This window comes from Haliotis rufescens, unplaced genomic scaffold, assembly GCF_023055435.1.
Source record: "Haliotis rufescens isolate VD_foot unplaced genomic scaffold, xgHalRufe1.0.p SCAF_6, whole genome shotgun sequence".
Taxonomy (NCBI): domain Eukaryota; kingdom Metazoa; phylum Mollusca; class Gastropoda; order Lepetellida; family Haliotidae; genus Haliotis; species Haliotis rufescens.
Window position 1 is genome coordinate 14,905,768 of NW_025964334.1, and position 12,895 is coordinate 14,918,662.

At 42.9% G+C, this 12,895-nt stretch overlaps 1 protein-coding gene across 1 annotated transcript in view; it reads left to right on the forward strand.

Annotated features, from left to right (window-relative positions):
- LOC124135428 (SCO-spondin-like) overlaps window positions 1-12,895 on the forward strand; it is an 87,443-nt gene that overhangs the window by 56,181 nt on the left and 18,367 nt on the right. The window contains exons 34-51 of the mRNA XM_048385996.1: window positions 259-444; window positions 1,049-1,240; window positions 1,839-2,030; window positions 2,333-2,521; window positions 3,180-3,365; window positions 3,773-3,964; window positions 4,462-4,650; window positions 5,570-5,758; window positions 6,100-6,288; window positions 6,625-6,816; window positions 7,312-7,497; window positions 8,241-8,432; window positions 8,809-8,997; window positions 9,412-9,600; window positions 9,987-10,175; window positions 11,215-11,406; window positions 11,818-12,009; window positions 12,463-12,654. Of these exons, the coding sequence (XP_048241953.1) occupies window positions 259-444; window positions 1,049-1,240; window positions 1,839-2,030; window positions 2,333-2,521; window positions 3,180-3,365; window positions 3,773-3,964; window positions 4,462-4,650; window positions 5,570-5,758; window positions 6,100-6,288; window positions 6,625-6,816; window positions 7,312-7,497; window positions 8,241-8,432; window positions 8,809-8,997; window positions 9,412-9,600; window positions 9,987-10,175; window positions 11,215-11,406; window positions 11,818-12,009; window positions 12,463-12,654 (3,417 nt within the window). The remainder of the gene's footprint in view (window positions 1-258; window positions 445-1,048; window positions 1,241-1,838; window positions 2,031-2,332; window positions 2,522-3,179; window positions 3,366-3,772; window positions 3,965-4,461; window positions 4,651-5,569; window positions 5,759-6,099; window positions 6,289-6,624; window positions 6,817-7,311; window positions 7,498-8,240; window positions 8,433-8,808; window positions 8,998-9,411; window positions 9,601-9,986; window positions 10,176-11,214; window positions 11,407-11,817; window positions 12,010-12,462; window positions 12,655-12,895) is intronic.

The window sequence follows — 12,895 nt, forward strand, 5'->3', positions numbered from 1 at the left end:
TGTCTGGTGTCCCCGGCCGTGATATTGCTGGAATATTGCTAAAAGCGGCGTAAAACCTTACTCACTCACTCACTCACTCACTCACGTCACGCCGAAGACCCGGGTTCGATTCCCGACATGGGTACAATATCTGAAGCCCATTTCTGGTGTCCCCCGCCGTGATATTGCTAAAAGCGGCGTAAAACCAAACTCACTGTATTTCTTAAGCTACCTTCAAATTTACTATTGATACACATGACAATATTTTTATGTTAATAGGTGATGGCTTTTACACCCAATGGAACAGCTGGGAAATTCCATCTTGCGGTGTAACATGCGGGTTTACTTTGACGAGGACAGTCACCAGACGGAGAACATGTATTCCGCCTACGAACGGCGGACTTCAGTGTGAAGGGCCAGCCATTCAGACGTTGCTAAGAAGTTGTGATCTTCCCAACTGTCCAAGTAAGAACACCATTTATTCAGAGGTAATTAAAACAGATAACACCGTGTACTAGTAAGGAGCGTGCAGCACCTACATATGCAGCTGCAATAGATACTGTAAACGTTTTTCTTTCTTTTCTTTTTTTTTCTAATTTTTTTTTTACATATATACTTTATTTACAACAAACAACAGACATCAGAATTTGGGTTTCCGCTGTCGCCCTGTGTACTTTGTGTCTGGACGGACATCTCTCCCCTGCCTCCGCCGCCTCTCTTTCTTCTCCCTGATCCAGTCCCGGCTTTTCTTCACCGACTTCCCTCGGAGTCAATTATATATTACGTATTTCAATTATATCCAGCGACAGCGGGGCGGTCGGGTAGCCTAGTGGTTAAAGCGTTCGCTCGTCACGCCGAGGACCCGGGTTCGATTCCCGACATGGGTACAATGTGTGAAGCCCATTTCTGGTGTCCCCCGCCGTGATATTGCTGGAATATTGCTAAAAGCGGCGTAAAACCATACTCACTCACTCACTCACTCCAGCGACAGCAGGACAAGCCCCAGAAGCGATAAGAAGGTAACTGGTTCATGTTTGATGCTGAACTGATTTTCTTATTTTGATTTCAGTCAATGGTGGTCTCTCGCAATGGTCACAGTGGTCCCAACCCAACTGCCCAGACAGGTGCGGAGCAAGCGCGACAGTAACAATAACAAGAACTCGACAGTGCAACAACCCAGTTCCCCAATTTAATGGACAAGCTTGCATCGGGTCCGTTTTTCAACCTCAGCAATTCACCTGTGTTCTACCGGGATGTCCAGGTATGTAACAATGACAAACACAAAACTGTTCTTAAAATAGTAGAAGTAGGAGTAGTCGCAGCTGTCGTAGTGAAAGTAACAACTGTCGCAGAACGTCGTTTTAGAAACACAGAAGTAGAATACTTCCAGTATCGATAGTCTTAGCAGTGGTTAAAGGAACAGACGTGGATTGAGTTGGTATTCCTCATCCTACCTGCAACGATATTCCAATAATGAATACCAAGAACGAGTTTCACAGGTTGTAATAAAGTGTGGAATCGAACACGTATCACTATTTATATTTGTCGAACGTCAGACTCTCAACGAATGAAGCAATCACCCATTATTCGGGACATGCATGGATTAATACATTAAATAGGCATGAAACGTGAGGTGGCGTAATTAAATACAGCGTTTTAACAGTAAACTACGGTTAAAACGAACTCAAAGGGGCCACTTATTTTAGTTCGTTATAACCGTAGTTCGTTATAAGCATATATACAGCATATATACAACAAATGGCCGGGACTAAAAATAAGTTCGTTATATCAGACAGTTCGTTATAAGCGTGTTCGTTATAACCGTAGTTTACTGTAGTTGTTGAATCTGATTATTTCAGTTAATGGCGCATATACCCCGTGGAGTCAATGGGCGGGTACTTCCTGTGATCGAACCTGCGGGATTGACGTATTTCGGGAACTCTCAAGATACAGAAATTGTACCAACCCACCTCCTTCTAATGGAGGGTTGGACTGTGTCGGATCTCCGGCTGAGTATACAAGAACGGTCTGCACTGTTCCCAGATGTCCAAGTGAGCGTAACTTATTCTTGTTTGCCTCATATATCGTATTTGTTTGAGAGGAAATGTTTTCCAATTTACATTAGATTATGAAAGTCGAAATTTATCTTGCAATGTTCTTAACATTAATTTTACCAATATGAAAACACTTTGCTTGTTTTACTGACTTTATGTATATTAATTTTGGTTCATTGTTATTAATCTTGAAATTACATTAACCTTGAAATATACATTCGGGCCCCTTCATAACATGTAAGCTTGATTATACTATTCTCTCGACGGCATTTTCTAAGATATTGATGTTTTTGATGCAGTTAATGGTGGAATATCCCCATGGAGTCAGTGGATTGATTCCGCATGTCCTGTGACGTGTGGTACTGGCCTCAGGACAGTGAACAGATACAGAACATGCACACAGCCTTCACCTCGCTATGGTGGCGCTAACTGTACTGATAGCAGACAGGAGACTATTAACAGGCCATGTACAGGACCAATCTGTCCAGGTAAAGTACCATTGACTCTCACACAGTGAATCGCAGTTAATTTGGACGAGAGCGTTCACACTGAAATTGAATGCAATCTAATGGTCCTTTACATTGCGCTACAATGTCAACACAGTTTTAAAAAGTGGTCAAATGTAAGATATGTTGTATTTGGGATAACAGATTCTGGTACTTTGTTGGGTTGAGTCCCAATCGGGATTCGAACCCACGATACCAGACTGAGGCACCTGGGCGCCAGCACACAAAGTCGCAACCTAACCCACTCAGCTACTGGACTCAACCCTAGAAAGTACTAGAATCTGTACTTTACTAAGAAAGTGTTATCCCAAATATAACATATGTTACCGGTTTAAGTGGCGTTATAATTTTATTTGTTATGTAATCACAAATTTAGATGTCGACTTTGGGGTTGGGGACTCAGCCTTATGATCTTGTATACAAAATGGGAACGACGATATCGTTAGCGATTAAATGACATCAAAGGAATGTTTTCCACTTTAGAATAGGTTACATGCATCGATGTAATGGGAGGCTATTATTCCAGCTTTGCGGTTTCTTTAAAAACTTCCAATTCTCCAAATATTTGTAATGCTCAGAATACGAAACCTGATATTAGCAGTATTGTCTTTGAATTCGTTTGATTTCTTTATTCCAACAGTCGACGGATTTTTTACACAATGGACCCAGTGGGCGGGGACATGTACGGAAACCTGTGGCCCCGCTTCATTGACCAGGGTGGAAACTAGGACCAGGACATGCACGGAACCGACCAATGGAGGACTGGCATGTTCCGGGTCTCGCCAGGAGTCTCGGACGCAGGCATGCAATTTGCCAAGATGTTCAGGTATGGGCCTGACCCACGCCCCCACCCCCCAACCCCCAATACCCCACCTCCCAACACCCCCTACACCACCACCAGAAATTTTATGTGTTTAGTTTATACCCTGGGAAAATTGTGCTCTGATCATAATGTTATATCCTGCGTTATTCTGAGGAAAATGTTAACCAGCATTCATAATGCTTATAATCATATTTATATCATATACAAAACATATACAAACATTCTGCACCGGAGATTTCCGAGCGTCATACTGATCACGGCATATATTCATGTGCCCTATTTCTCTACGTTCCATGCCCAATAAGTTCTATTTTGCTCGGTCAAGGTCCAAATTTTATACGGCCCTTTTGATAATGCACACTGCATAATCATTACAGAACATGATGTGTTATTACTGTTTCTTATGTCAGTGAATGGACAACCAGGACCATGGTCAGAATGGACACTGCAGTCATGCTCAGTCAGCTGTGGTATAGATGCTACTAGAACACAATCAAGAACAAGGCAGTGCAACAATCCGTCGGCAGCATTTGGAGGAAGTCCTTGCTCCGAATCTCTATTTGACTCAAGAACTACAAACTGCGGACTTCAACCATGCCCCAGTAAGTTACCTAGATTACCTACCCACTTTACCTAGATTCTCTCCTCTCTTCTGACCTGTGAAGATTGGTCGTCAGCAACCAATGCTTGCCGTAAAAGGCGACTATGCTTGTCGTAAGAGGCGAGTGGATCGGGTGGTCAGGCTCGCAGACTTGGTTGATACATGTCTTCGTATACCAGGTGTGTGGATCGATGCTCATGATATCAATCACTGGATTGTATGGTCCAGATTCGATTATTTACAGACCGCCGTCATACAGCTGGAATATCGCTGAGTGCGGCGTTAGACAACAAACCAACCAACCAACCAACCAACTATGCCTCCTCTTCCATTGTAATACTCTTTTAATATACCTCTTCTCTATGTAGCTGGAACAATGCCGATCGTGCCATATGACCTTTTACCATCTCCCCCTTTCGTGTTTGTAATACAAGTGTCAGTCAACATCAGGTGTTCTGTTACAGCGCAACTTACATTGCTGCCATCGTTTATTTTCAGTCAATGGAGGGTTTACGCAGTGGACGGAGTGGTCTAACCCTCCCTGCCCCGGGACCTGTGGGACTGCCTTCAAGACTGTGACCAGACGAAGGTCCTGCACAAATCCACCTCCGCAGTTCAATGGAGCCACGTGTGTTGGACTCTCGACGGAAACTACCACGCTACGCTGCAACAATACAAATTGTCCAGGTCAGTGATACATGTACAAGGCGATGTGGTACATGGATTAGGGATAAGAGGGACATGGTTATCAATGTTGCTCGTGTAACGTCTATCTGTGTGAGGTGAGGTGAAATTGTTGTTACCCTGTCTTGCGCTCGGCATTAAGGGGCTAAAACAAGGACTGGTCGGCTCGGAGTCAGTATACTGTGTCTGAGTGGGGTATTCATGTTAAACTGCGGCATGGTATCTCAGTGAGCTAGCACTATAAATCGGCATCAGTCCGGACTACAAGCAGCCACACAAACACACACACGTACATGCACGTCGCTATATAAGTGCAATAATCTTGGACGCGACGTTAAACCCCATTTCACCTCACATGTAAAATCGTTAAAGGTTGCACAGTAACAAGTCACAATATTTCTAAATATTGCTGAGGTGGTGACCTTATATTCAAACTTACCCATGTGTTCGCATTTGATAACACTCTAGGATATTGCAGTAAATCCGGCATATGTTGAGTTGTCCTATGTGAACGTATGTGTGTATCAGTAAGCCGTGGACGGTGTGCGATTCTTTCTCTTACTCTCGTACACCCCCGATTGTACGTGTCATGTTAGTACATCACTACTCGAATTTGGAGCCCCACAAAATGCCTAACCCGTGAAGATCCGGGGTTGAATAGGTATTCAGCATCCCATGCTTGTCGTAAAAGGCGACAAACGGGATCGGGTGGTCAGGTTCGCTGACTTGGTTTATACATGTCAGCGGTCCCAATTGCGTGGATCGATGCTCATGATATTAATCACTGGATTGTCTGGTCCAGACTCGATTATTTACAGACCGCCGTCATATAGCTGGAATATTGCTGAGTGCGGCGTTAGACAACAAACCAAGCCAAACCACAAAATGCCTATTTTGACTGTGAACACATGCTTTCTTCTAGTTGATGGAGGGATATCTCCGTGGACTCAGTGGACCAATGTTCCTTGCCCTGCTACGTGTGGCTTGGTATCAAAGATTGACATCAGGACCAGAACCTGCACAAACCCGAATCCCCAGTTCGGCGGACGGGAGTGTTCTGAAACGAGGTTCGAGACCCGATCGATAGTCTGTCTCAACAATCTTTGCCCAAGTAAGTTGATGTAGAGTTAAGAGATATTTGACTGTACAATGACACCTTTACAAACAGAGCATGATATTCCCAAATCTGCATGTATGTAGTATGTAAGAATAATGCATATCGGTATGTTGTAAGTGAATGATAGAGATTAACCAAAGTGTACTTTAATTGTACTTTAAGTGTAAATTAATTGACTCCCAATGTGTCTTTCATGTCTGTTTCACATTCGAAACAGAGAAAGTTCCTACCCTCGGATTCACATTCAGTTTATCGTATTTAAGATGTCAAGCATGGATGTGCGAACAAAGATGTTAGAAATAGTAATATTTAAATGATCTTGTCTTGTTTCACAGTCGATGGAGGCTTGTCCAACTGGGCCCCGTGGTCTCAACCAGCATGTCCGGTCACGTGCGGCACGAGCTCATTGTCACGCACGAGAGAGAGATTCTGCAACAACCCCACGCCTGCTGGTGGAGGACGAGCGTGTACACAAACGTTGCGTGAAACGGGGACACTCATATGTGGAACTGACGCTTGTCCGAGTGAGTACGAATGGAACATGACGCTTTTTAGAAACTGTTCCGTCAGGCATCCAGCACCAAATGCCACTTCAAATGTTTGTGTTATGCATTGCCATTATATTTCAAAACCTGGATATGACTGGCGCAAAGAAACAGACACATCCAGCCTTAGTAGTGTATCCATAAAGGTGTCAATAGTATGTGTGTCTTAACAGAAAAGAGAAATCTTAGATTAATGGCGTGTTCGCAATAGGTTAAAGTGCTAGAGGACTACGACCGTCAAGAGTATGGAGAAGGTAGGGTTAGGAACTGTTTCCCAAAGTAACACTGTAATACCAAATATTACTTTGCTTCCAGTTGATGGAAATGTCACTCCTTGGGGAAGTTGGTCGCCACCTAATTGTGTTGGAACTTGTGGATTAAACACCACTGCATCAGTTCAAAGGACGAGGACTTGTACTAATCCTGCTCCAAGTCGCGGAGGACGATTTTGCCCTCAACCACTTTTCGAGACAACCGATTTCAACTGTGTTGTTCCCAGCTGTCCAAGTGAGTAGATTTTATCATGACCTTATCATCACGTTGTTAATAGTTGTAGAGGTTATAATATTTTTGTAAGAAACTCATTCCTACTTTCAGGACATCCGTGTTCAAAAACAATGTAATGTTATTCTAAAACGACCACTCTCTTGTGCTGTACAGTTGATGGAGGCCTAACGCAGTGGTCAGAATGGGCAGGTGCTGCGTGTGTCTGTAGTGGTGTGAACAAAACAATGTAACGTTATTCTAAAACGACCACTCTCTTGTGCTGTGCAGTTGATGGAGGCGTAGCTCCATGGACAGAATGGGCAGGCGCTGCGTGTGTCTGTAGTGGTGTGAACAAAACAATGTAATGTTATTCTAAAACGACCACTCTCTTGTGCTGTGCAGTTGATGGAGGCCTAACGCAGTGGTCAGAATGGGCAGGTGCTGCGTGTGTCTGTAGTGGTGTGAACAAAACAATGTAATGTTATTCTAAAACGACCACTCTCTTGTGCTGTACAGTTGATGGAGGCGTAACTCCATGGACACAATGGGCAGGTGCTGCGTGTGTCTGTAGTGGTGTGAACACGCGAACCTTGACAAGGACCAGGAGTTGTACAAACCCAGTACCAAGCAACGGGGGACGACAGTGCACTGACACTCTGTTCGCTTCAGAGACGAGGAACTGTGACGTCAGTAGCTGCCCAGGTAAACCACGAAATTTACAGTATCTCATTTAACCTGCATAATCATCACAGGAAAACTTTTTACCAATCATAACTGCTTGTCGATATGATTCCGAGGGCTTCTGCAAATGATAATGCCCTTAAAAATAGCGTTACCGTTATTATAGCAAAAATGGATGGAATTTGTAATCAAATAAAAAGAATCAACAATATCGGTTTTCAAACATTTACTGCAATCAACACGAATGTCAATGACCTACTTTTACAAATATGGAAACGTCATAGAACAAACCAGATGCCGTCACTATTCAACGTGACGTCACCTATCCCTATCTTATGACGTCACCTAACAACGGGCATGATAAGCGATAATGAGGGCATTATCAAGTTACAGTGCCCCGCTCATTTCTGATAACATGGGGGCGGTTTAACGATAATTCTATCCATTTCAGCCATAAATTTGCTTTATACGCCCAATGGAATCTGTTTCGGTAGCTAATCGAGACTGGTTATTCTCTGGCTTTGACGTATTTACAGAATCGAAAGTGTAATGAACAGTAAATATGTTACCTCAATGCAAGAGAATGCTTCCTCAACGCCGCAGTCAGCAGTCAACATGATGAATTAAATAGAGAATAACAGAGAATAACTAGTCTTGATTATCCACTGAAACAGATTCCAGTTCAGGGTAAAATAGCGGTGAAAATCATATGAATGATGACACTCTTAGTGAATGTTCGTAACGTTTGTTTCCTCCATCATCAGTGGACGGGAATGTCAGTGCCTGGAGTGAATGGGTCGACCAGGCATGCACACAGACTTGTGGGACCTCTGCCACCAGATCAAGATTACGAACAAGAACATGCACCAACCCTCCACCTATCAATGGGGGAACCGGATGCTCAGACCCACTCACAGAAACAATAAGCAACAGCTGTAACCTTGGACCCTGCCCAAGTATGTTCGTTTCGATCTCATATAGGAGTCTGCAGTTGTCTGCACCTCATAAATGTTAATATACGACTGTAACATCAACTTACGATGCACCTCGATTAGAAATCAATTGAATACTACGACCTCGTTTAAAGTAGAAATTACTAAAATAATCTGAAGATGGCTCTTTTTTCCTGACAATGAATCACATTACACAAAAGTATATATTAAATTTTCTTACAATACCAGTGATATGTATCAAGCAGGTGACATTAATGAAGTACAAATGTTTCCTTGCAAGGTTTACATAATGGTCAAACGTTTTAATAAAATCGATATCTGAATTAACTCAAAAGGATTACATTAAAACGTGTTACAAGTAGGTAATGTCATGTTATAGTTGATGGTGGAGTGACACAATGGACACAGTGGACTACCCCTGCGTGTTCAAGAACCTGCGGTCCTGGACTAAGATCGAGGACAAGAAGCAGGACATGCACCAATCCAACCCCAGCTTTTAATGGAAAGACATGTACAGAACTGCTGGAAGATAACGATGTAGTCAACTGCACTGACCGAAACTGCCCTGGTGGGTATATGACATGTCTAAACCAGTCCATCATACATGACCAATGGCCGTATGTTATATACTGTTAACAAAAAGTTATAGAACAACCGATATCTTTCATACCATCATAGTTACGGATGTTCTTAAACTTCTTTTGAGTAGTATATATCTACTATTCTTTGAGCCATTAATAAATGTTGTTTGCACTACTGGTTAACAATAATATTAGCTTTTTGTTTCGAGTAACATTTTTAATGGCGCAGCCATTGGATCAGATAAAGTGACATATATTCTCTGTGTTGTATGAGTTTACTGTCCGATCTTAGTCTGGAAACCATATTCTCATGAGGTTTTATTTCACTCTAAAGACACGTCGATTTAATATTTTCATATCAACATAGTTTTTCATCACGGCAATATAAAAACACTTTTCAGTCGACGGCGGTTACACACCCTGGACTGATTGGACGAATCCCGCGTGTTCCCGTACATGTGGCAATGCAACCAGGCTGATCAATCGATTCAGGTCGTGTACCAACCCTACACCAGCATTTGGGGGAGCAGTATGCACAGGACTTTCAGTTGAAACTAGTACTGTCAATTGCAACAACCCAGCTTGTATAGGTAAGCTTATGTGCGCATGCTATCCACCTGGTTGATATTAAAGTGTATACGGACAGTGTAAATTTCAGAAGACGATATTCAGTGAATTGGAGTTTAACGCCGCAATGATATATTTGGATTCTTGTCGCGGCTTTATTCAGTCGAGATTTAAACAGATGCTAAGATGTGGGAGAAAGGACTCCTGTCAATATAGAGCAGATGCATTATGATGTATAGCAATAGGTTGACAAAGGTTTAATATCCAATATCGCTGCTCTTTTCACAACCATTTGTATTGAAATTTCAAGAGAGAGGAGAACAAAATAAATCATTTTAGACTAAATGTGCAAATGTCATCATTTGAAATAGACAAATGTTTGTGCTAAACTATTCCATTATTACCTCAGTCAATGGTGCCTTTACGGAATGGTCATCATGGGTTACAACCCCCTGTCCCCTCACATGTGGAAACGTGAACCAACGTCAGTATCGATTCAGAAGTTGTAACAACCCACCTGCCGCATTCGGTGGCCTGGACTGTGTCGGGAATAGCTTTGACACAAACTTAGTGAGATGTCTTGTGCCCTCGTGTCCAGGTGAGTTCCCTTTGGTCATCGATTGTTTGTTTGTTTGTTTGTTTGTTTGTTTGTTTGTTTGTTTGTTTGTTTGACGCCGCACTAAGCAATATTCCAGGTTTTTTACACAGCCCGTATGTAATCGATTCTGGACCAGACAATCCAGCGATTAATATTGTGAACAGCTGTCAATGAACGGATGACAAGCTATCAACCAAATCATAAAGTCTGACCACCCAATCCATTTGGTCTCGTCGACCAGGATAGGTTGTTGGATACCTGTTGTGACCCAGAATATCCACGAGCAAGTATCCATGTAACGAACCTCTGTAAATGGCGGAGGAAGAGACAAGATACGTTTCAGAGAAAGAGCATATATTCTAAAATGCCGTGGTAAGGAGATGGAAAGAACGAAGGACACACAGACCAACTTGGTACCCGTGAAGATCCGGGTTAGAATAGGTCTTCAGCAACCCATGTTTGTCGTAAAACGCGACTATGGTTGTCGTAAGTGGCGACTATCGGGGTCTGGTGGTCTGGCCTGGGTGCATGTCATCGTATCCCAATTGCAAGGACCCGTGAAGATCCGGGTTAGAATTGGTCGTCAGCAACGCACCCTTGTCGTAAGAGGCGATTATGCCTGTCGTTAGAGGCGACTAACGGCATCGGATGGTCAGGCTCACTGACTTGGTTTGATGCATGCCGTCGTATCCACATTGCAAGGATCGATGCTCGTGATATCAATCATTGGATTGCCTGGTCCACACTCGATTATTTACAGACCGCCGTCTTTTAGCTGGAATATTAATGAGTGCGGCGTTAAACAACAAACAAAATAATAAAACAAGATAGACTTATTTAGAGAAAAATGTCATAAGAAGTGTGACATTGACTCGAATTTGACATAAATTAGAGCATGAGACGGAGAGAGGAAGGATAACAGAATGAAAGAGTACGATGGAGAGTAAGACAGTGAGATAATTAATGGACACCGAACAGAGAACAAGAGTATGTAAGGATATAGATTAGTTCATGTTTTAAATAACGTTATTATGTTTAGTTGACGGAGGTTTGACGCTGTGGAGCGTATGGAGTAATCCCCCATGTGGTCTCACATGTGGACGGACCGCAACAAAAACTGTATCAAGATTAAGGAGCTGCACAAATCCCGCACCAAGCGCCGGTGGCAGACCGTGTACAGAACCCACTACTGAAACTGACCAGAGAAACTGCAATCTCCCTGACTGCGCTGGTACGTCTTATTACATGTACAATGCCAATATAGTAAAACGGAATATGCTCAAGGATTGTTCAACATCATGATAGACACTGTTATAAGGTAAAAATGCATCCCCAACACCTTAGAAAATTATAACAAAGCCAACCTTTAAATTGATGGTTATAGCTTTAACACGAGGCTGGCAATGAGCCGACAACTTTTTCTAAGATTTTGGGGACGCATTTGTACGTTATAACAATACGTGCATGCATTATAAACTGTATTGTTAGCCAAACACTAGTTCATGTTCATAACGTACTGATATACATGTATAAATGCTGATTTCAAGTTTATATGTACTAAGTCGGTATAACACTTCACTGGAGATACATAATGCTTTATGTTTGATGTGTAATACCAAAATGTCTCATTTTCTGTGAATAGTTAATGGTGGCATCAGTCAATGGAATCAGTGGGTCGATATTCCTTGTCCTGCGACGTGTGGACCTTCACTCACCAAGACTGTCATCAGGTTCCGGACATGTTCCGCCCCCTACCCGCAGAATAATGGACTAGACTGTACTCAGTCTCGGAATGAGACTCAGGTCAGAAGCTGTGGCCTTCCCGCCTGTCCAAGTAAGTCAAGTGTCTTCCTTCAAAGTCATTTCATTGGCCATCAATTCGAACGAGTTTTTACTTGGTACATAATGTTTCTATGTCAGAAGCAGAAGCAGTTTTCGAATAAGCCAACAACAATATGATTGTTCATAACGGAGAAGGAGTAACATCTTTGCGTTGTTTATATGTGTTCGCGAACACCTGGTGTCATCGCCGACTTTTAGTGATTTATTCATATAATTTTCATCGCTATTGTAGTTTTAACGCCCAGATTTTGCCTATTTCCTGCCGTTGACGTCTTCTATTATATTTTGGTGACATATACGAAACGCTTCTTACATATATGTACCTCTTTCGATAGAGTTTGGGTCTTCTAGGGTATTGACTAAGTGTTGGTTATCTGAAAAAGAAATAATCGGTCAAGATCAGACTCTGTTTGTTAAGAATTATCAACGCAATTCTATTCTCCAGTAAACGGAGGATACACACCGTGGACCACGTGGCTTCAACCAAACTGCTTTAGGACCTGTGGACGCAATGAAACTACAGTTGCAACACGGTCAAGAGCCTGCACCAACCCGAGGCCCTCCGCAGGGGGAGAGCCATGCTCAGGCAGCACATTTGAACAAGACACAAGGGAGTGTAACCTGCCCGAGTGCCCAAGTAAGAAAACATTGTAACTCACTGATACATTTACATCAGCATTCTTCTCCAACCCGACCGCCTCCGTGGTCTAGTGGTAGAGCGTCCGCCCGGAGAGCGGAAGGTCCAGGGTTCGATCCCGGGCCGCGTCATACAAAAAGACGTTAAAAGATTGTACTTGTTGTTACCCTGTCCGGCGCTCGGCATTAAGGGGCTAAAACAAGGACTGGTCGGCTCGGAGTCAGTATACTGTGTCTGAGTG